Here is a 24,635-nt window from a genome sequence, read left to right as displayed (position 1 = left end):
AACTCCAACAGGTCTTAAAAAGAAAGCTTTATGTAAAAAGAAAGAAAAATACATAAAAATGGTCTCTCTGTATTAAGGTGACAAATACAGGGTCAATTGCTTAAAAGAAATATGAATAAACAGCCTTATTCAAAAAGAATACAATTTAAAACACTCCAGCAACTATACCATGTAAATACAAAAGAAAAAAACGATAACCCCTATTGTTTTTATGATCTCTGTACTTACAACTTGGAAACAGAAGATTAGAAAGGCAGGAAACAGAAATCACTTCTCATAGCCAAGAGAGTACAGGCAGAAAACCCAAGAACAAAGGACTCACACACAAACTTCCCTCCACCCAGATCTGAAAAAGTCTGGTTTCCTGATTGGTCCTCTGGTCAGGTGTTTCAGATACTTCTTTCCAGGTGTAAGAGACATTAACCCTTAGCTATCTGTTTATGACAACTACAGAAAAAGAAAAGATAAAAAAATAGTAAAGTAAGTTCCTCAGGTATCCTGCTAGATGAAGCATGGATTTGTGTCTGCCAGTCAGGAAGAAATTGGTATGAATGTGGTAGTAGAAGTCTCGCAGCATCAAGATGTGGCAATGAGCACCAAGCTCTAAATCTAGGAGCCACATATTTTCATAGTAATTATTAACATAGTTTTACTGACAGCAGAAGTGCACTGAATGCATAAATTTTCTGCTGGATAATATATTAATCAGCAGAAAGGTTTTAATGTGATTTTTTCCCTAATGTTATATAATTTGATAAAGAGACTGTCTTCGGAAATGCACTTATTTAATGCACTCAGCAAACACCCGTGGTTTCATTTACTTATTTTTTTAAAGAAATAGGGAGGACAATGTCTAAAACTTAAGTGAGTCTTAGACTGTGGTTACATTAATGAGACCTCTGATTCTAGTCTATATGGGAGATCTAATAAACCAGGTTTGTTGGCCTTCATGCTTATGGCCATACTGATTAGTTTCTCTGATACATAGCAATCCCGGGAGCACAGATGAGGACTCAGGATTCTGGATGGAACATGTTTTCTGATGTCCTGGGCACCATTACCAGTTTCCTGACTTGTTTTGGTACTAAGGGGAAGATTTTCTTTTCCAATTCACACTAGAGCTCTTCAGTGCATATAACAGTAATAATAATAATACTTAGCACTTACATAATGCCTTCCGTTAGAGTAAAATGATGAAAAGACGGAAAAAAGTTCAGTTTCATTGATTGACTTAAGCTACATCTACACCAGAAGCACTGCAACTGCACTGATGCAGCTGTGCTGCTGTAGCACTTCTGATGAAGACGCTCTAAGCCAACGGGAGCTCTCTCATCGACTTAATTACTTCACCTCCCACAGTAGCTATGTCGGCGGGAGAAGCTCTCATGCCAACATAGCGCTGTCTATGCTAGCACTTATGTTGCTAAAACTTATGTTGCTCAGGGGTGTGGATTATTCACACCTCTCAGCAACGTAAATTATAACAAAGTAAATTTTAGTGTGGACAAGGGATTAGACAATGAAAGTCTGTAAAACTCTCTAATTAAAGAAGTTTAGCCTGACTTGGATTTGACATAGTATCTGTATTACACTGTTACCATTTATTTCTCATATTTGATATCTGAACAAATTATTATTTTGATTTGATCATCAGTCTTTTTAATAATTAATATCAAGTGTGTGGTTCTTTGGCCTGTTACATTGCAAGCCTCTCTTTGAGGAATGTCTGAGCAACACAACCTCAGAGTTGTTCCTCAGTGCTGAAGATTACAATCCTCAAAGGACTTCAGAAACCTTAATTGATAATTTGCAGTCAGTGTCTGCATCGACCTTCCATTGAGATCAACAAGAGCAGAATATGCAACAGAGATCCACACTGCGGAAAAAAGTTATCATACTTTGTCTAATAAAAGGCAGCTCCAAAGCACAGAGAGGAAATGACTCAAGTTAACAAAGCAGGTATAAACCTGAGCTGTGTTTCCCCAATAGGTAGGTGAGGAAAGCTGGGGTCTGACGTAGGGCCCAGGAGCATTTTACAATTGATTTCAGTCAGGGGGTTGAATCAGGAGCTGGAACACCACTGGCATGCTTCTTGGCAGAAAAGGAGAGCACGTGCCACAGAGTCAGAACGCCCCTTCTTTTGTGCAGGCTTCCCTTCCATGCAGATTAAGATCAACAGGGTAGAAGAGGAGGATTGTGCTTCACAGAATCACAGAATCACAGAATATCAGGGTTGGAAGGGACCTCAGGAGGTCATCTAGTCCAACCCCCTGCTCAAAGCAGGACCAATCCCCTGCTTACTTCAAAGCCTTCATAGCAATATACTCTAGATCCCCATGGTAATGATATTTCGTTTCATTTAATGCAATCTAGCGGCCAAACATTGCACACTTGTCATTTTGATAATTAGGCCAATGGGCTAATTTTCAGAGGTGCTAAGCACTCATATGCCAGTGAGAGCTGCGGATGATAATCCTTTCTGAAAATCAGGCATGGAATGTCTAATGTCCAAGTCATTACTCAGAACTGGAATGTCTGCGGGGTTCTCTACCCTTGAAATGCTACAGTGGGAAAACTGCACTGCTGTAGATAATCCCATTGGCATAGACCAGTGGTCCCCAATCTTTTCGTCTGGCAGGCACCTGACAAAGGACCGTGGCGGTGGTCGAGCATCTGCCGAAATGCCGCCGAATTTTGTTTCTGAAACTTAAGAAGCATAATTATTATTGGAATAATTGAGTTGTTCTGTTGAAAGATAAGCTTTGAATTAAGTTTCCGAAATGGCCGTACGGGCTTGCTCTGTTTCAAAATATCAGTTTAAAAACAGGAGGGAATTTTCACTTTTAAAAATACCTACCCTTTTAACATAGTTACATACCCACCAGTAACACTAAGCAGCAATTTGATTGGAATCTCCATAGCAAGAGCATTCAGCCATCAGCTCTTGTTCTTCTTGGCTATATGGTTATCAAGTGTTTTGTTGTCACTTAGCCAAGCCATAGTTAACTCTCTTACTCTCTCCTCAGAAATCAGTCTGTCCAGCCCCATAATAATTTTTCACTGGTCTGCTTTCAGTTCTCCTCTATTAATTACTATCTTTCTTCAACTCAGGTGTCTACACCTGAAGGCAGTATTCTAGGTGTGGGTTCACCACAGCTGAACAGAGAGAGATAATTGCCTCCTTGCCGCATTATATGATGCCTCAGCTTATGAATCCCAAAATTGCATTACCCTTCTTTGGTGCCATATAACATGTTAAGCTCATGGCCAATATGCATTCTCACTCTCTGTTTATGCAGCAGTACACCGATATGCTGCAGAATTCGTGCAACCAGTTTGTCCCCAGAAATTTGCTGGGCAGATTTTCACCCTTCCTACATCCCTCTCTACTAAATTCTGCTGCCTGTAAAGATTCATAAGAGAAGAGGCGACTGGTGCTACTACCTTAATTGTTGTCCTGGTCCTACAACCTACATTTTATTCACATTAATCAGTACCTCAGAAATTTCCCCAAACCATAATTCGAGATGCACTCATCCCACAAATTTCAGGTGTTGAACACTCCCACTCCAAAGTATGTGGGCATCTGGATCTAAGGTTTTAGGTTGTCCAGTTATAAAGATGGGGACCATGTGGAAAATTCAGATGCAGATTCAAGTCTTGAACCTCCCCAGATTTCAGTTGGTGCAAAACCGTGTGTCTGATTCTCTGCCTATAACTGAATCTTTTCCATTTGTTCATCCAATGTTTTCTACGCAGCTCTAATTATCTGATCACTGTAAAAGATTTCTGAGACTCTGGATACGGAAAATGACTTTTCAGTAGTCAGATTTACTTTTTAAAGCAAACTTCTGTATCTATAAAGCTTTGGTTAAGGAAAGCAGCCAGCCTGAAGCTATATTAATCCTGCTGAAATACCTCTGAAATAGTTCAAAACAAGTGCCAATATAAGTTTTTAACGTAATTCTCATCTCCATTCAATAAAGTGACATTTGCAGTTCAAATCATATTTATTTCTGCTGACTAAACTTATGGGCACAGCACACACACAAGGCACATGGACAAAATTTGTCATCCTTTGACAAGTTTCATTCAGACACCTCCTGCTGGAGGTTTAGAAAATGTAATTTTTAATATCCAGTTAATAATAATGGAAAATTACCACATTCAATAAAACTGTCTGAAAATTACTATCTTTCCGGTTATCTGTAATTAGTCATTTGTAGAGAGTGGCTGGGTAATTCAAGATGACCTGTAAGTAATTGCAGGAAACAGCTCATCACTTACAGACTTCACAATGAGCAGTGATGAAAATTAACATGGAAGATAAACTCTCCCTTATTGAAATTAAAATGAGAGCTAATGTGTCCTGAATTGATAGAACAGAAAACAAAAATAAGAAAAATGTTACGTCAAAGCCATGTGGTATCTCCAGTGCTCTTAAAACAAATACATTTACATTTAAAACATATACAAGAATAACCACTTACATTTAAACTCTTTTATTTTATTTATTTTTTTACATCTCCAGTAGCCCCCCACTAGGATCCTTATTAAGCAAGATACTTATGGAGGTGCGTAAGTACCTTTCTGAATCAAGGCCTAAATCACTCCATTTATAAATATCTTTACTACACAGCTGCAAATCAGCTAGAACTTTCATGAGTGCACCTAGCTTTGGTTAAAAGGCTTTCTGTTAAAGGGGATCTGTACAGGTAAAATATAGGGTTCATGCCCTTTTTTTAGATCTATGAGATATACGAAGAAAGCACACAAGTTTTTGTTTGTTTGTTTGTTTGATATTTTTTCATAAGAAGATGTGGAAAGGTTTGTGACTAATTTATTTTATTTATTCTTTTGAATATGTTATAAGTTCAGGTTTTACTTACTTTCACTCCATAGTGACTGGTGAACTAGTGACATTATGACATCACCAGAGTCAAGAGACTGAGCTATTAGGAGGGGAAAGGATTTTTTGCAACGCTGACTGAAAAATGAAGAAACTGTTTCATGGGGAAATACAGAAATTTATAAACTGGTTTCCATCTTTCAGGATTTGAAATGAACCCATTTTCTGTGACCCTTTCTGTGAAATTTTTATCAATTTTTTTTTCAAAGTTCGGAATCATTACCAAACATTTTCATTTGCCAAAGAGGACTTGGAAGCAAGGTCATCTTTGTCAGTGTTTCAGCCCCCTTGCTCTTTTGGGCTCACAACAGGGAAGTGGACCCAGGGATGACAAGATTTGACATTCCTGATATTTCTGAGTCTAAAAACAAGCAGAAAAAAATTATGTAAAACAAAAAGACCCTTTGCAATCTTTATGCTTTGTAAACAATGAGAGAGGGGCAAAAAATCCTATTTTCAAAAATAAGTTGCTGGAAGGGTGACCAGATGTCCCGATTTTTATAGGGACAGTCCCGATATTTGGGGCTTTGTCTTATATAGGCTCCTATTACCCCCTCCCCCCATCCTGATTTTTCACACTTGCTCTCTGGTCACCCTAGTTGCTGGGCACCATAAAGTTATCTGTTAAGTGAGGCTTCCAGTTCCAGTACTGTTGAAGTACAAGCTTCTAATCATCTCCTGTATGCCTGTGCGAAGGCACACATACACTCTTAGTGGATTGTAAGAAGGGTTTTTATGGGCTTCCAGGAGCAATTTTGTAGGGAGGTGGCATGACTGATGAAATCTGCTCTTTGTTGCTCACATTTTCAGAGGTGATATGTCAGCTAGCGTTCCACAGCCCTAAAGGGATATGTCTTCTAACCTACTGGGGTGTTTAAGCAGCACATATGCAACCTTTAGAGCTAGGGTTACCAGATAGCAGCTGTGAAAAAATGGGACAGGGTGGAGGTTAATAGGTGCCTATATAAGAAAACGTCCCAAAAAACAGGACTGTGCCTTTAAAAATGGGACATCTAGTCCCCCTATTTAGAGCTATATATCTAATGTTATCAAATCCACAACTGTGATACCAAATAATGATGAGATTCATATATTCTGTAAGTGTAGTATCATTATCTGTGCAGCACATATTAAGCAAGGCAAGCATGACTTTAATTTATAGCTAGTACTGACTTGCTCCATTTTCAGCTTAGTATCCATCCTACTTAAAGACAACCTACATCACTTTCTCTACTCAGTTAAGTAAAAGGGATGATACTGCTGTATTAGAACCTTTGGAGAATGGAAAACATATTTTAGCTGTCTTTCCACATTCCCCTCCTGCCCTGACAGGTTAATTATGATATTTTCCAGTAGGTGACAGGTCTTATTCATACAGACACACCAAAATAATTGCATATAGCAGGTCTGATAAACATGAATGGAACCCTAACTGTATTGAATTATGTCACCTTTCCGGAGGGTGCAGACCATATAACCTATCTCCAGAAATATACATGCATCACATGGACATCTTCAGACACAGAAATCCATGTTGAAGAACAGCGGCCTCATTGGCACTGTACTTCTTTAAAATTATTTCTATCATCTGAATTGTGCTAATTGAAATTCATTTTACAATTGTGCTAATTGAAATTCAAATGCTTTCAAAAATCCACATAAGGAGACTGGGGCTGAGGTTACAATGATAGCTTATTAAAAGTATTATCCATGTGTAACAGTTGTCAGGCTTTTACATGGAAGACGACCTGCTGAAACTCGGGGCCTTTCTGTACTTTTCAGTACAGAGCTAAACATTACCTATTTAATGGTTTGAACTGGAGAGATGCAGAGGATCAACCATTCATGTTGAGTTGTGAGTGCTCAGCACCTCTCAGGGTAGATTAGTGACAAGATAAAATAAGAGAATGTTGAAGCTCAATGGTAAAAACTATCCCTCTGGAAAGGAGACTGCCACTTTAGAATACTGCCACTGTGAAAAAGGAAAGACTGGGAATAGACAATACTCCTGGCAGATGTCCTAATTGTAGGGCACAGTGTCTCTTTGCTAATATGATCAGATGCTGAAGGATAAAAGACTGAAAATGTTTATGTGAAAGGTACATCAGTCACACTTATACAGTTATCATTTACCGCACAGTATTATTTTGTAGGGAAACTGTCACTCAAAATGGTCTCACTGGAGAAGTAGTAGTTGAGCTCCCTGCAGAGACAGCCCCTCAAAATCTAATTGTGATGGTGGCTTTTGTGATGGGGATATCTGTTTGCCAGGTATTGAACTGATGTCATTTCTCGCAGGGAGCAAAACTGTCCAGTTTTTGAAGAAGGAGAATGCTGCAAACTTACTTTGTAGGTATCATCTAATATAAACTGCGGCCTAAAAGTATTCCACTAAAGCAGCCAGTGAAAAAGAATCTGACACATAACATAGCCCCCAAAATGTTGACTTTGGTTTACTATTAAAAATATATTTCAAGGATATTCAATTAATAATAAGCATTACCCATGCACTACTGACTGTTTTTCATAAATTGCAATTGGAGTCTCCAGTTCAGACTTTCTCAGAGAAAGTGGAGGGTAAAATGAAAGTAGCTTTTGTGGAGAAAGTTTACAGAACAAAATGTTCAGATGATGCATCAAGTAAATCCTTCACCACAAAGCCAAGATAGCCCCCAAGAAAAATAAAAGTGCCACATCTTGTGCCAAAACAAAATGTAAGGGCTCATAGCCTGGAACACTTGATCAAAATTAACTGGCATTTTCCCCTTCACTTTCCTAATTCCCAATTACAAAATCATAAGAACTGCATTTTAGAAGGGACTTTTACATTAGAACAAAGGTGAAAGGAAGAACATTGGGCTCGGTGCAGGAATTACTGCTTAAAATGCTATGGCCTTTGTTTTGCGGATCAAACTAGAGGATCCTGGTGGCCCCTTTTGACCATATGAATTTAAAAACATTTAAACAACAAAATCTACTCAGCTACTACCTTTGAATGTTCCCTTTGCTGTTGCTTAGGATATTTATGTTTTAATAAGGACATTCTACCTCATAGCTCAGTTTCCAATTCTGACTGACCGTGCATTCAAGACATAATCCTGTGTTTATGTGATCACAGCCAGACGTTCTGGAAATGACTGAGATTGCCAGCCACAAGCCTTCAAAAATCAAAGGTCAGGCTCCACAATATTGTGGTTCACCAATGTATTGCCAGAAGACATGATACTGGGCTAGATGGACCAATGATCTGACCCAGTATGTCTGTTCTTATGAAAACTGTAGAAATAGACCAAATCATCCTCTCCAAGACAGATGTAGAGATTCCAATGCCAGAAGAAAGTCAGAATTCTGACCTCCTGTGTAACACAGGCCATAGAACTTCCCCAAAATAATTCCTAGAGCAGATCTTTCAGAACAACATCCAATCTTGATTTAAATATGGTCGGTGATACTGGAAGTGCCAAATTTGAGAGGCATTGCGACTGGGCACTCAGATGTCACAACGCCACTCAGATTTCGCCTGGCTGCTCTTCCATCATGATGGGGAGGATTATGGGGGCAGCCAGGCAAAATTTCTGTGGCTGACATTGCAACTTGGCACACAAGTGAATGATGGACAGGCAGCTGGGCCAAACCTGAGTGCCACTGTGACCCTGTGTACCCAGTCGCAATGCTACTCATCACTCAAATTTAGCCCACACCATTTGAGTGCAGCATGGGTGATGGGAGTGAGCAGAGCCACTGGGCAGCCAGGCTCAGGAGAAGCCATCCTAACCTAGGACAGAAGTGGAGTGCTCCACTGCACCATCCTTAACCCACCCATTGCTTTCCTTCACCTTCTCCCCTGTTGCGGACTCCAGACTCACAGAACACCCTCTGGTGGGATATGGAAGAGGGAGGGATGGTGTTGTGGAGCCTGCTAGCACACCAATTGACATGGGAAGAATCAGATCTAGAGACAATCCAGGCCAATGCTACTTATTTAAGCATCATAACACCCACCTGATTATCTTTCCCAGACCAGACCAGAAGATATTACATCATCCACTTTTTCTCTCTCATGTAAAAGTTGTATCATTTGTGGAATGCAGAAAGGGAAAGGTAGGCACTAATGTTCATGATGTATGAATCCCATACATTACTGGCCTGTTGTGGAGAAGGAATTTGCCCCATAAATCTCCTGCCTGGATGCTATTTGTACCCCTTTACAACCTTTTTAGGTCAGTAACTGATTTTTGAATGAGAACCAGTTTTTCTCTAACATCCTCCACACTTAACTAGCCTCCAAAGAGGAAAGTTCTGTAGCTAATTTAGATACCACTCACCTCTCAAACAGATTACCATACTAGATCCAGAGAAAAATATGAAGAATGAGGGGCATTTGGGTATTATTTTAACAAAAAAAAATGCGTAGCTCAGTTTTCCCTCTCGTTTTGCAATGTTACCCACTGGTTATGAAGGGACTAATTTTTTTCTTGGGATAGGGAATGGGTCAGAGTCACATAGGTGGGTCTGAGTTGGTATGAATGAACTACCAAGAATTGTTTACATATGAACAGGGTTACATTGGAGCTACAATGGAAGACAAGTGACTGGACATTAACTTTTAACAACTGGCAGCTAAGGGAAAGGAAATGTGGAAGCAGCTTGACTGGGACTGGGAACAAAGGACTGAGATGTGAGCACTTGGGTATCAGAACTCTTTCCATTCTAGCCCTAGGACACTTCAATAGTGTATTCCAGTTGACTCAGGTCAGGTCTACACTAAAAAGTTAGGTTGACCCAACTACGTTGTTCAGGAGTGTGAAAAATCCACACCCATGAGCAACATAATTAAGTGACCTAACCCCCAATGTTTCTTCCAGCAACCTGGTATCACCTCTCACAGAGATGGATTAACCGCCCCCTCATTATTATAGTGTGTCTACACTGAAATGCTACAGCAGTGGTTGTTACTGTTTAAGTGTAGACATAAAAGCTGCTTTGGTTTGAAAAGGCTGCACTGTGTCCCTGCAAGCATCTGCTGATTGCATAGCTTCCCAAAGGGGTAAAATCTGTAACCAGAGTTCCTGTTCTTTTGGACTGGCTGGAAGAGCCAAGGTGAGAAATGGGGGTGCTAAAGTCAGTGGTATAGCAGGGCCTTATAAAAAGTGGAGTCCTAGGGCCCAGCACGAAAAGGGGTATTCTTCCAAAGAGATTGTCTAAAGATTGGAGGCGAAGTGTGCCCTTGTGGATCTATAGACAAAGACATTTGACTTTTGGGACAACAAAACAGATCAATGGCACAGACTGAACTGTTCCCTGCAACTTGCCACATTCCTTAAAAGGAAGTTATTTTATATACTGCAGATAAAATGCAGGCTGAAACTTTAATTATTAATTCCAGAATTGAATCAAGAAACACTATTAAAATCATTGTCATCTATAAAACAGCTAATAAAAACCCACTTCATTTATTATTTGTAAGACAGCAATGGTTAGCGACCCCAACCAATCAGCACCCAATTGTGCTTATTGCTGTATATACTCAGAGCAGGAGGCAGTCCCTGCCCCAGTGAGCTACACAGACAAGAGGAAGAGGAAGGAAGTCATCTTTCAGGTTTACGGACAGGGAACTGAGGCACAGAAAGATTAAGTGACTTGCTCCAAATCACACAAGAGGTCTGTGGCAGTGACAGATCTATTGAGTCTCAATGTGGTGACCTAAACAAAAGGTCATCTTTCCTTTCATTCATTTCCTGCTGAATTTTTACATGAGTGATTACTTCATGCCAAGTCCTGGTCTCATTGAGGAAAATGGCAAAACTGCCATTGCGGAGTGTTGGCCCTTAAAACATAATTGGCTGAAAAAGCTTTTACTTTTCTTTATTTCTTTCTTAAATTGGCCTGTAGACAATAATTTTAAGACTAGTAACTATTTACCAGAGGGACAAGCTTTATTTCCAAAACGTGATGATTTGTTTTTAAGAGTACTGTATATGATTGTCAGTAAGTCACCTAACCACAATTAAATTCAGGCAACTGGTTTACTGGTGAGATTCACTATTTCCACTGGCATGTTAGAACGGGTCTGATCCTGACTTTAATGAGGGATGTTAGATGGGGTGGGATCTGAGTTACTACAGAAAATTCTTTCCTGGGTGTCAGGCTGGTGAGTCTTGCTCACATGCTCAGGGTTTAACTGATTACCATATTTGGGGTCAGGAAGGAATTTTCCTCCAGGGCAGATTGGCAGAGGCCCTGGAGGTTTTTCGCCTTCCTCTGCAGCATGGGGCACAGGTCACTTGCTGGAGGATTCTCTGCACCTTGAAGTCTTTAAACCATGATTTGAGGACTTCAATAACTCAGGCCATGTCTACATCTAAAATTTTGCAGCGCTGGTTGTTACAGCTGTATTAGTACAGCTGTATAGGGCCAGCGCTGCAGAGTGGCCACACTTACAGCAACCAGCGCTGCAAGTGGTGTTAGATGTGGCCACACTGCAGCGCTGTTGGGCGGCTTCAAGGGAGGTTCGGGGAACGCGAGAGCAAACCGCGGCGAAGCTGGTCTCCTTTCCCGGTTTGCTCTCTCGTTCCCCGAACCCCCGAAAAAGCAGGTCTCCTTCCCTGCGGTTTGCTGGGTGGTTCGGGGAACGCGAGAGCAAACCCGGGAAAGGAGACCAGCTTCGCCGCGGTTTGCTCTCGCGTTCCCCGAACAAGCAGGTCTCCTTCCCTGCGGTTTGCAGGGTGGTTCCGGGAAACGCGAGAGCAAACCGCGGCGAAGCTGGTCTCCTTTCCCGGTTTGCTCTCCCGTTCCCGGAACCACCCAGCAAACCTCAGGGAAGGAGACCTGCTTGCTCGGGGTTCGGGGAACGCGAGAGCAAACCGGGGAAGGAGACCAGCTTGATTACCAGAGGCTTCCTCAGGTATGCTGGGATACCTGCTTATTCCACGGAGGTCAAGAAAAGCGCTGGTAAGTGTCTATATTTGATTACCAGCGCTGGATCACCAGCGCTGGATCCTCTACACCCGAGACAAAACGGGAGTACGGCCAGCGCTGCAAACAGGGAGTTGCAGCGCTGGTGGTGCCCTGCAGATGTGTACACCTCCTAAGTTGCAGCGCTGTAACTCCCTCACCAGCGCTGCAACTTTCTGATGTAGACAAGCCCTCAGACATAGGTTAGGGGTTTGTTACAGGAGTGGGTGGGTGAGATTCTGTGGCCTGCATTGTGCAGGAGGTCAGACTAGATGATCATAATGGTCCCTTCTGACCTTAAAGTCTATGAGTCTATGAGTAGGAACAGATCTGATCTATGTTTACTAGTTTCCTGTTTAATTTGTTGTTTGGCAGAGTATAAAATACCTCAGAGTTCCACAAAATGTCAGTAGAAAAAGAATAAAGTTTTCTTTGTAGCCTCTGTTTATACTTGTTTGTACATGGCAAAAGTGAAACAGAATATCTGTTTTGCATCTAAAGATTAAAGGACATACTGTTATTTCTAAGAAAAGTCCAGATTTGCTTGCAGGCAGCCAGTTGGACAGGGAAGGAGGAGACACAAATACATCAGAACATGCAAGGAGGCTGATTATTTTAACGTTTGTCCCATAAAACCTTCACCCAGCAGGTTTTATTTTCTTACTTGCTGTTATAATTACCATAAAAGTTGAGATCCTTTAAATACTTTGGGAATTTGGTGTAGCAATTCCAAACTTTGGAATAACAATTTATTGTTAAGGTTTCAAACATGTCAGGCTAAATGGATCAAAAATTATGAAAACAATTTAAGAACAAGTTACAATGAAAACAATATACAAATACATTACATTATATGGGCTAAACTCACATCGAAAAATCCTAACACTGGACTAGCAGGTTTCTAATCATGTCAAGAGAGAATAAATAACAGTGAATTATAGGGCTATAATTTCACTAGGGGTTTCTGCCAGTGTTATAAATCATGAGAGTGAAGCTCAAGGAGACTCAGAAGATTAAATGCAGCTGTTTCTTATTTTATATCATGTGTGGCTCTCAATTCAGATCTGTACCCTGCCCAGGTTCCCAAGGAGAGCTTCTTTCACCTGCTTGTGTGTGCACTTCTGCATGCGTCTCTGCTAATCCTTTTTTGGCTCCTATCTCTATTTTCTCACACTACTGACTGTTTCTTGCTAGCTTTCTACTCCCAGTGTATCAATCGTTTAACACATTAGTACTGTTGTACTTTCTTCATGGCTGGAGCACACTTCCCCTGTCACTTTAGTGGATCTGACTGGCTCAGTTTCATAACTCACAGCTGGGTATGACATCCTGTTCATGGCTGATATCATTGGTGCACTAGAGGGAGCTAGAGGATAACATGATGCCAGCCAAATTATAGTAAGGGGTTCCAGCCACGTAATTAATCAAGAAGAGGTAATGGGGACAGGCAGACCTGATAAATGGAAAAACGTTTTTCTTGTTTTACCTTAAAAAACACATCAGACAGACTTTATTTGGGGACTCTGACATGGGTCTTCAAAATATAATTGGCTGATTTTCAATATTTGCTGGCATGACATCAAATGAATTGATAGCACTGCCTTACACCCATGATAGCCCTGTATGAGGGGTCACAGGTGGAGCAGACATGCAGTGGGGTCTTTGTGCCCTCTGCAGCCTGCAGAGGCAGTTCCATGGCAGGCCCATGTAGGCCAACACAGAAGGGCTACTAGAGACCCAGGGCCCTTCCACGTAGATAGTGGAGAGGGTGTGCAGCTGGTGTTCCAGCTTCTAGGTTGAAATAAAGACAGTGAGAAGTTATGCCACAGTTTTGTGGTGGTCCATTCTGTTCCTCCATGTCCCTATGGAGTTCCATGTTCAAAGCCTGATTGATTACTCTGACTTTTTGTGGGTTAGGAGCCCACATTTACCTCAAGCATTTACTTTCCCGTACTGTAACTGGTATAGTAATGAATATAGGAAACAGGGGTATTTATTTTAACAACGTATCCGCTGGTTTAATTTTTAAAGGGATTTTCAGTTCACGTAATCACACTATCCATAGAGCATCTTCTTGCTTACAATATCTAAAGCTTGCATTGCTTTTGCAATTAAGTTATTTGATTTAATTACTGGAGGAAATATTATGTTTTGTAGTACCTGTCTATAAGAAAGACACCACACAACAACTAAGTAATGGATGATTGGTTATTGTGAAATAATGCTGACAACTTTACTATAAAGTTTATGGGCAGAACATTAGCTGGAGATCAGGCCCATTATCTCTCAAGAAGGGGTGGAAGTGTCCCTAGAACCCAAATAAATCTAAAGAAAATAAGAATACATATCTGAAAAGCTTTCATTGAATACTGGGAGGAAAACACAAGTAACTTACATGGCCCCTGCAAGATATTATGAAGTTCTAAAGGCATCTTTGCATTTTTAAAGCTTTATATTCACGCATTTTCCTTTCTGGTGAAACATACACATTCTCAGATAGATGTCATGAAATACGTAGATAGAAATGGATGTGGTGGGAGAAACAGCAAGGGAGATAAATGATATTGTTATGGTGGAAGGCACCAGATGGTGCTGTTACATGTAATCCTATGGTTCTTTTCCTTAGTATGTGAGCACTGTTTGGTCTTGGAAGAAATGCAGCATTGTTTTTATTTTTGTGATGTCATTTCTCATTGACGGGGCTGTTGCAAGCGGCAGAAGAATTTGTTCTCTGTCATCATGTCAATAACTAAAATCACGGCTAGGGGCAGAGTTGCTTCTTAGGAACTGGGGGTTAGTGTTTGGGCTGAGATTCCTTTGCGCTGTTTGTGGCACTTCTGTCCCAGAACTGATGTATATAGTTTAAAATAAACAGGTTGCACTAAGATGACACCCCTACTCTGTGTCACTGATTTCTCTTTCAATACGGTACTGATCTGTAGACATTTGCTACTGCTTAGTAGAGGGGTGTCAATAAGTATACATGTATTACAAGGGTATGTGTGTGCACATGTGGCGAGAGAGGGAGATGTTTGTATGCATAAAGTCCTTGTGACCTTAACTTTATAGGCAATGTGGAGAATGCCATTGTTCAAAGGCTTAAGAATAATAAGAAACAAGGAATGTTTTGCTATTCTAGTGAAAATAATGCCACATTTGGTTATGAGAAATTTGTAAAGATTAGAAGACTTGTATATGACAAATTTTCTGCAGTCAAATGATTCAAGAAGAAGCAATGTGATGGGAAGCCGAGGCCTTCTAATTCTATTGACTCCTTACTTACTACCGTACTTCTGACTAATATACAGGCTTCACTAGAAACAATAACATAAAAGAGAATTTTAAAGACCTGTAAACATGCATAATGGGCCAAATTCCCTGGTATATAATATATGTTCCAAAACTACATATTAACAAGGGCCCAGTGGAACCTTCTACATAAAATCTAGAGGAAGCAGGCCCCTGGCTGGTAGTTCCGTGGTGTGAGTGGGAACATTCTTCTCTCACAGGCACATGAGCTCTGACTGTGCGTTTGGAGACCTGGTCTTCCACAACTCTGCCAGGATTCAGGCAGTAGCTCACACTTTTTGCCCTCTGCAGTTGTGCAGGGCACCTCAGCTTCAGTGCAGTGTGAAATGCCAGCAGACATGAACTGTAGCATCCAGTACCAAAAATGTCTTATCCTGTTTACACACGGTTAGCCCAACTATTTTACATTTGTGGATGTATCACATATATATTTTTTTCTCCTCTTGCCAGGTGATATTGGTGAAAAAGAAGAATGAGAATGATTACTTATCCATAACTCCCAGCAGTATGTCAGGTACTCATATTTTCTCTGAAATCTCTACACAGTGTCAATTAAAATAATATATAATATTTTATGGGCATTGAGTGCTTTTCAAAGGTTCTGAAATGGTTTGGTCCTGGAGACAGAAGTCCTCCTTGTACCCCCAGAACAGGTATAAGTCGGGTAGCAAGATTCCCCCATATCACCCTGATGATGTGCCTCAACTCCCCTGCTGGAGGGGCCTGCTCCACGGAGCAAGGGAGTAGTTCATTCTCTGTGACCGTGCCTTCGTGGACTTCTCTGCTGAAACTGCCAACACGGTGGCAATTGCTATCAACTATGTTGAGGGTCACGGTGGTTTCTCTGATGAGGACATGTCCTCTAAGGACTGGACTGAAATAAACTCAGACCATCAAGCAATCATCTGTAAAAATGGCTTTCTTTACTACTGATCTGGGCTTAATTGAGGCTGAGGATGTCAAGGCAAAAGGCTCTGGAATTCATTTCAAGTCTCCTTGACCAGCCTGTCCCCCTTTTAGATATAAAATATGGGAATGTTCACTTAGCATTAGAATCATGGCTGTAAAAAAACTGTAATGCAAGAGTGGGATGTCTACAAAGATGCAAAATACAGAAATGATGTGGAATCCCAGAGAATCTCTCACTTTTACTGTACATCCTAGGGTTTTTTTTAATTCACATTTTCAGAAAAAAGCTGTGGGTGCTGCCATATTTTTCAATAGCTTTTTATCATTTCAAAACTTGCATGTTGTATTTTAAAAGCTCCTGTGTGAGATTCAGGATGCAAATTTTGAGCTGGTTGGGGGAAGTCACAACAGGTCAGACTGAATTCCAGTCACTGTGTTCAGGAGGCATTCCATCTCTACTCCCTGGGAATGTCCAGTGCCCCACAGGGGGCAAGGAGAGGTATGTCATGGCTTTGTCCCTCCCCCCATGCACTGTGCAGCAGAGGGTAGAAAGCTGCACCCACAAAGGGCACAAAAGTACCCAGTACTCTGGCCTTGTGGACCGGGACCTCCTGGAGACATTTTGACTCCCTAAAGCAAAATGTCTCATTTTGCTTTCCCAGGGGAAGTGTGACTGAACTGCCCTGGATGCAAGGAAGGGGTTAACTGGTATAGCTTGGCTCTTTAGCATTTATGAATAGGAGTAAGCACCACAGACATGTGTAAAGCCAAAACAGCTGGGTGAAAGAAACTGATTTTAAAATAAAAGTGTCACTGCAGTTGCTGCTCTCAAGTGTTTTTCATCCAGATCCATTTTAATTTTTCATTTCTTATTAAATGAAATGAAATGAATTTCTTACTAAACAGCTTGTAATCTCCCTGCATGATTGAGAATGGAGAAAGGAGTATACTTGGGATATAAAGCTTTTCAAATCTTTGCCTACAGCATTGCTAGAGAAAGGTCTAAAGCCAGATGGGAGGTCATCCATAATAAATTAAAGTAAAGGTCTAGATTCTGCTCTCTAAAGTCCATGGAGCTACCATTCATTTACACCCATGTGACTGAGAGCAAAATCTTGCCCAAACTGTGTTAGATTGCCTCGAATTATATCTTGTATTATACTGAATGTCTATCTACTCACTTCTTTGTACATCGCCCCCTTGCATGTATGCTGCATTTTTTATTACTGTTGATTACTTAGTAGATATTGGTCAAACATTCCGGTCCTTACTGAAATCAGTGGTAGATTTGCCTGAGAAAGGATTGCAGGATTTGGCACTCTGTGTAATAACCAATAAGTCACAGTTACTATGCAAGTTATTATTTTTGAATTATTTTATTCCGATGCATTTAAAATCTCAACTTTAACATTGTAGTAGTGTGATTATTTTGAAGTGAATGTTGTGTGTGTGTGCTGTGTCTATCTGTCTTACTCTCTAGCTGTATCTCTAGCTAGACATAAAGATAAAGAGAGATGCCAAATTTTCCAAAATGATTTTGTGTGCCTCAATCTTTGGATGCCCAACTTTTGGCTTGCCCCTTTAAGGGCTAAAGGCGTGAGGCAGTCAACCCAAGTTACTCAGGAGACACATCTGAGCAGGGATCAGGTGATTCCACTGTAAGAGCAGCAGGAAACTGCAGAAAGAGGAGGATGCTCAGGGAGAAACAGTCCAAGAAAGGTATGGCAGAGAGTGCAGAAGAGCTGCCCCAAGCAGGAGGCTCTTGCAGGAGACCCTTGACCGGGGAAAGTTTGGATATGGAGGCCAGAACCAGAGGGCTGAAGAAGGCTAAGGGGCAGGGAAAACAAACTCCATGGGAGTAAAAAAAAATCTCCAGCCAGGTAGGGCTGAGAGTGGCCTGCCATGGCAGGGAAATGCTGCACAGAGCAGACTCGAGGGGAAAAGAGAAGCACCAGGACTGAGTTTTGTTTTATGTCTTATGTCAATAAATTAGACCCTGGGAGAAGGAGCATTATTGGATATAAAGCCTGAGTGTATTTAATAAGTGAACGGGAGAAACTGAGGCAGGCTGTCTGGAGATTGACCTCAGGCCACGAGGGGATGTTCAGGACAAGAGGCAGTTGGCTTGGTGACACACTTTATGGGTCCTGATTTTTCAGAAAGTGAGACTCCTTTGTATGTAAATGTATAAAATAAGAAATTGAAAATGGCACTATTGTGCAGTGTTTTTATGTGAGAGCCAAAATAAAAAATAAATTCTTACACAAATGTGAATGTGCATTTATTAGAATGCAGACTCATAATAAATTTAATTTGCCCTGGAGCATAGCCACAGAAATCTAAGTAGTCCTACAGAATGCATGAAATTCTGTAATTTCTGGCTCTGGGAAGGCAGCCGGTCTGGCATGCATTGTGTTGGTCTGTACATCTTTACTATCATTATCTGCTGTGAATCTCAAATGTTGCAGTCTATGTGATGCACGCATTTAGAGACGTACATTTTTAGTACAGATTATAATGATCACACATTCAAATAAAGGGGAAATTCAAGAAAAGGGGTAGTTTCACACACTACAGGTAGGATTCAGAGTTGAGTGTGGTTTCAAATACATACATGCTGGTACCTTCAAATAGCTGCCTTCAGCATCGTAGCATATACTTAAATAGATGATGACAAATTACATATGATACATGGACAGTATAAATATACATGCATGTATAATTATAACTGTTATTTCAAAAGCAAATTCTTTTAAACATGTTAAAGGCACTTATTCTCAGTTCTGATCAACTCCATAGCAAATTAGATGTTTTTAAAGAAGCCATGTTTGAATTGCACCAGAAATGTCTTAAAGGGTTATTTTATTTATGCACAGATAGCTAGAAAATGCCCAAGTGAGTATTTACCCCCCTCCCCAAAATGTCATAACTGCAGTGAGATATGTTAACTCAAAGAGTAATATTTATAGAAAGATATAAGTACCTTGTGTCATAAACCTAGTCCCAGATTTGGACCTTAGCGTCCAAATATGGGGGTTAGCATGAAAACCTCCAAGCTTAGTTACCAGCTTGGACCTGGTAAAGCTGCCACCACCCAAAAAATTAGAGTGTTTTGGGGCACTCTGGTCCCCCCAAAAACCTTCCCTGGGGACCCCAAGACCCAAATTCCTTGAGTCTCACAACAAAGGGGAATAAACCATTTCCCTTCCCTTCTCCCTTCTCAGGTATTCCCTCCCTGGGTTCCTGGAGAGATAAACAGAAGCAAACTCCGTGAATCTAAACAGAGGGATTCCACCCTCCTCATTTCCAGCCTTGGAAAACAGAAGTACCGAGAGCTAATCTCTCTTCCCCCCTCACCCAGAGGGAATGCAAAGTCAGGCTAGTAAATCTAACACACACAGATTTCCCCCTGACTTCTTCCTCCCACCAATTCCCTGGTGAGCACAGACTAAATTCCCTGGAGTTCCCCACTAAAGAAAAACTCCAACAGGTCTTAAAAGAAAGCTTTATGTAAAAAGAAAGAAAAATACATAAAAATGGTCTCTCTGTATTAAGGTGACAAATACAGGGTCAATTGCTTAAAAGAAATATGAATAAACAGCCTTATTCAAAAAGAATACAATTCAAAACACTCCAGCAACTACACACATGTAAAATACAAAAAAACATATAAATCACTATCTGATCTTTTGTACTTACAACTGGGAAACAGAAGATTAGAAATCAGGAAATAGAGAAATCCTTCCCATAGCCGAGAGGGAGATAGGCACAAGACAAAGAACTCAGACACAAACTTCCCTCCACCCAGACCTGAAAAAGTCTGGTTTCCTGATTGGTCCTCTGGTCAGGTGCTTCAGGTTACCTCTTTCCAGGTGTAAGAGACATTAACTCTTAGCTATATGTTTATGACATCTTGGAAACAAGGGCTTATACAGAAACTGCCTTTTCAGCTAGAACGATAACTTTGTCTACTGTAATACAGATGTAGAATAGAATATAGGCTTGGAACTGGTATTCTCTTTGAGTTGATGTACTTTCCAATAAATAAGCAAGAATGTGAAGCACACTTTATAACAAAACTTTCCTTTGTTCAAATATTCTAGCAGAGCTGATGCTTGAAGCATCACCCCTGAGTAGCAGTAACATACTCACTGATGGTCTGATCCTGCTTCCATTGAAGTCAGTGGTGAAATATCCAGTGACACAGTTGGTGCAGGCAGGGTCAAGTCTTGAGACACCAGTCTTGCAGTCCTTCCTCAGGCAAACCTCCCATTGACTTCACTTATAGTGGGAACTGACCAAGGAATCCAGTCTGGGCCAAAGTGTGAGCAAGTAAATAACAGGTGCAGTTTACAGTAAATTCACATTCATTTCTGCTTTACAATATACTGAAGTGAAATACTAAGTCCTGTTGAAGTCATTGGGATTTTTTGCCATTAACTTCAGTGGGGCCAGGATTTCACCCTAAGTGTATATCTTTTTACAATTTATCCAGAAATTGGGCTTCAACTCCCAGATATTAATACAGTTCTGTCTGAGAATGACCATTAAGTTGAATCAGGATAGGAATTATAATATAATTAAGTGCTTACTTTGGGGAATAGAATTTAAATGTCATAAATGCATATTTTCAGAAAGCAGACCTTAATATGCAGTATTTCTTGTAATAGGTCACTCATTTGGAGAAGGAAAATAATCAGCTTTTATGAAAACAAGTCTATCTGCAAATGAGTAGCTGCAAGACTAGTTTATGTAATTTCAAAGAACTGGGAAAAGTAATAGGTTCAGATAAAACTGTCACCTTTTCTGTGTAGTCTGTTTCTCTGTAATGCTCATTAACCTGTAGCTCTATGCAATAATTCAGATGGAAAACAGTTGATTGTCAAATATCATTTGAGGAATGATTTCTCATAAATTTCCTCAGTGATCTTCTTAGGATAACTTAATTTAACCTACATCGCTGGGTGGCACAGCAAGTTGTCTCCCTGTTCTTGTCCAGCAGCACATGACAAAAAGCCCACTAACTGAGAAGTATTACTTCCTTTAACTAACGGACTATTTAGAAGGACAGTAAGTACTTGAATGTAAGGTTTGGTTAGTCCAGGATTCAGCAGCTTTGTAGTAAGCTATTGGGGATTTTCAAAAGGTTAGCAGGATTTATAATGTGGGCTGATTTTTCATGAAGGTGTGAATCACTCCACAAAGGCCCTTTTTACTTTGGAAAGTGTATTTTCTAATGTGCAGTTAAAAATAACATTTAATAGGTGGTACTATGTCGACATGGTAGCTTATTGTTATTTTTTATTCTTTTGGTGTAACTGATACTTTTTTATTTATTCAGTGTTTTTACCTCTAAAGATACTATTTCTTAGCCCTGCATTGGGATTGTTTTTGCTTTACAGAAAACAGGTTTCTACACAAAACAAGAAGGGCTTATCTCTGTTCACCTGTGAAGGTGCCCAATTTGAATTCTTTATTTAATACTGCAGTCATAACTCAGGTAAACAACCATTCCATTTTCCAAACAAAAGGCACTTTTGTTTTCAAAAAAATAAAATCACATTTAGGTCAATTTTAATAATGAATGGAGGAAGCCGATCCCTCTACCTTTTTTTAAAACTCTGTAAAGTCATTTTCTCAAGCATAGTTCATTCTTTTAGAATTTTGGTGTTTTCTTATTTTCTAGTGCTCTCAATAAGCAAATCAGTATGGTTTGAGTCAGTTTCTAAAATCTTATTTTCAAAAATGTTGGATATTTCAGCCTGCCACTTCCTCCACAATTAGATTGGTCAGTTTCATTTGGAACAAAGGCTGTTTTCTTTTGGAACTTTGTTTTCCTGAAACATTGCCTTGTGATTAGAGCATGGAACTATGAGTAAGGAGTCCTGGATTCCATTTGCAGCTGTGCTATTAGCTAGCTTCACTCTCTTACATCTGTCACTCTGCCCCCATAAATTGAAGTGATTGCAGTACATTATTGTTGTAAGTCTTGTTTGTTAATTTCAAATGAAAAACAATTTTGAAACAGCTAAAAAAAAACTAAATCAACCTATTTCCCTGCGTTCTTTCCCAGCCTGGGCCAGTAGACCAGAAACCAATACAGAGACATTTCTAAAAGGACCTCAAAACTACTATCCACCCACCACAAATTTTTCATAGACCCAACCACAGACCATCATTTATTTCTACTACAGGCCAGAGACACCAGAATCTCACTTATCCTCCATATATATACTAAGGATTTGATCCTACCCAATTCCAACTTCCTCCTGGGCAACAAAAATGATTAAGGGGCTGGAGCACATGACTTATGAGGAGAGGCTGAGGGAACTGGGATTATTTAAGTCTGCAGAAGAGAAGAATGAGGGGGGATTTGATAGCTGCTTTCAACTACCTGAAAGGGGGTTCCAAAGAGGATGGATCTAGACTGTTCTCAGTGGTAGCGGATGACAGAACAAGGAGTAATGGTCTCAAGTTGCAGTGGGGAGGTTTAGGTTGGCTATTAGGAACAACTTTTTCACTAGAAGTGTGGTGAAGCACTGGAATGCTTTACCTAGGGAGGTGGTGGAATATCCTTCCTTAGAGGTTTTTAGTAAGCTTGACAGGCTTGACAAAGCCCTGGCTGGGATGATTTAGTTGGGAATTGGTCCTGCTTTGAGCAGAGGGTTGGACTAGATGACCTCCTGCGGTCCCTTCCAACCCTGATATTCTATGATTCTATGGTCAAGAGAGCTCCATCTTAATCTCCAGATAATATCTAAAATAACACCTTCCTCATCTCCTATTTCACTAGGAGCTAGCAAAAACAATCTAAACCATGCATCTCCCTGTACTGGCTGGAAACCCCACTAGATCTTCCTTTCATACTTATCCTCCACACGTGAGTTAAAGAATCCACCTGTCAGGTACAGAGAACATATCCATTCGTATCTGATTCACTCTATAGACCTCACTCACCAAAACAATGAACATTTATTTATCATGGGGAGAAAAGAGTTGACAGAGCTTCAGAATGTAATGTTTTTATTTGCAGTCAATAATTGAAAAAATGTATCATTATAATACAGTCTCACCCCTGGTAGTTGGCTAATAATATTAGTGATAGTCATTTTAGAAATGCTAGTAGACATGTAAATATGTAATGGGCAGGGAATCGGCAACAGAGTTAAGGTTCATTGTTGAGCTTCAGCTACAATTGTCCTCATTCTCAAATAGTTAGGATTTTTTATAACGACTGTAGGCAATTCTAATAATGATCGTATTAATGTCATAAATTAATGGCTATTTATTTACCTGCTTAATTCTAGCTCATTTTTGTCTTGGAATTATTGTTATTTTACTGTGTTGATGATAAAGAGAGGATGCTATGGGCTGCTTCTGGCTTTGCAGAATGTGAATACATTCACAAGGCCTTTAAAAATTCTAAATGGAACTTCTTAGAGTTGTATGTGTAAAAGAAGCTTCTCTTCACATCTCTATCACACATTCTTTCCAAAGATGTTTGTTGTTGGCCTATTTGGACAAGCGTTCTCAGTATTATCTATATTTTCTTTCATCAGTTCCTTAAACCTTCGTTAGTTTTAGCAGTTGCCCTTTACGGGCATATCTACACTGCAATTAAACACCCACGGCTGGCTGGTGTCAGCTGACTCATGCTAACGAGTAGAATTTGAGCCCAGTGAGGCCAACTCAGCTGACACCAGCCAAACGTGGCTGTTTAATTGCTGGGTAGACATACCCTCCATCAGTGGTGCACAACCTTATTACACAGGAGACCACATAAACCTAAGCACAACCTTGTGTGGGTCAAACAGATTCTACATATTTCTTTGGGTAAATTAAAATGGTGTAAACATAACAACAAAATGCTAATGAATTGGCCATTATATCATGTTGAAGCAGGCCACAGGCTTTTTAAATACTTTGGTGGACTGTGAACGACCCACAGGCCTCAAGTTGGCATCCTTGCCATGCATGATCACAACTCAAGATCAAATTCCTGAACTAAAATGGCTTAAACCAGGTTATCTTAAATTAGCACTTGAAGAACAAGAAGCTTAGCTGCATAAACATAGCCTCAGACTCTGGCATCTGTAAGGCCTCAGTGGACCTTGGCCACATAATCAGTCTATTCCACAGATTTAAAGCTGAGATTCAATACTTAGAAATTTCCTCCTTTGAAATCAGGCCGCAACTCCATACATTTTCATAAGATCATGATAGCAACAGAAACAGCTTCAGACCTCTGAAAAGAAGACGGGCACCTTCCCTGGGTGAGCGACTGGCTTATCAGAGCTTCATGTCCTTTCCAGATGCTCAGAAAGCCATTTTCTACTTGTTTCCAAGGAGACTTTCATAGCCAAAGTGTATTAGCAGTCATGTGGAAATCTGTCCACACTTTTTCATGTCCTTGTCGGTTGGATCTGCAGGCCTTTGCGGTGAAGCCTTTCAGCCTCAAGTTTTTCATTCTGTTTAAATGCTTTTCACTTTCAGTGTCTATGGGTGTTTCCCCATCCCTGTCTTGAATGGGGATGGAGGTTAAAACTCTGGAAGA

General features: G+C 40.3%; 1 protein-coding gene across 10 annotated transcripts in view; it reads left to right on the top strand.

The window, feature by feature from the left end:
- THRB (thyroid hormone receptor beta) overlaps positions 1–24,635 on the top strand; it is a 285,137-nt gene that overhangs the window by 206,290 nt on the left and 54,212 nt on the right. For all 10 annotated transcript variants that reach the window (XM_050938481.1, XM_050938479.1, XM_050938475.1 and 7 more), the window contains one exon: positions 15,623–15,686. In XM_050938481.1, coding sequence (XP_050794438.1) covers positions 15,680–15,686 — 7 coding nt within the window. In that variant the 5' untranslated portion in view covers positions 15,623–15,679. The remainder of the gene's footprint in view (positions 1–15,622; positions 15,687–24,635) is intronic.

This window comes from Gopherus flavomarginatus, chromosome 2 (genome assembly GCF_025201925.1).
Source record: "Gopherus flavomarginatus isolate rGopFla2 chromosome 2, rGopFla2.mat.asm, whole genome shotgun sequence".
NCBI lineage: Eukaryota > Metazoa > Chordata > Testudines > Testudinidae > Gopherus > Gopherus flavomarginatus.
This window is presented reverse-complemented; position numbering and strand designations above follow the sequence as displayed.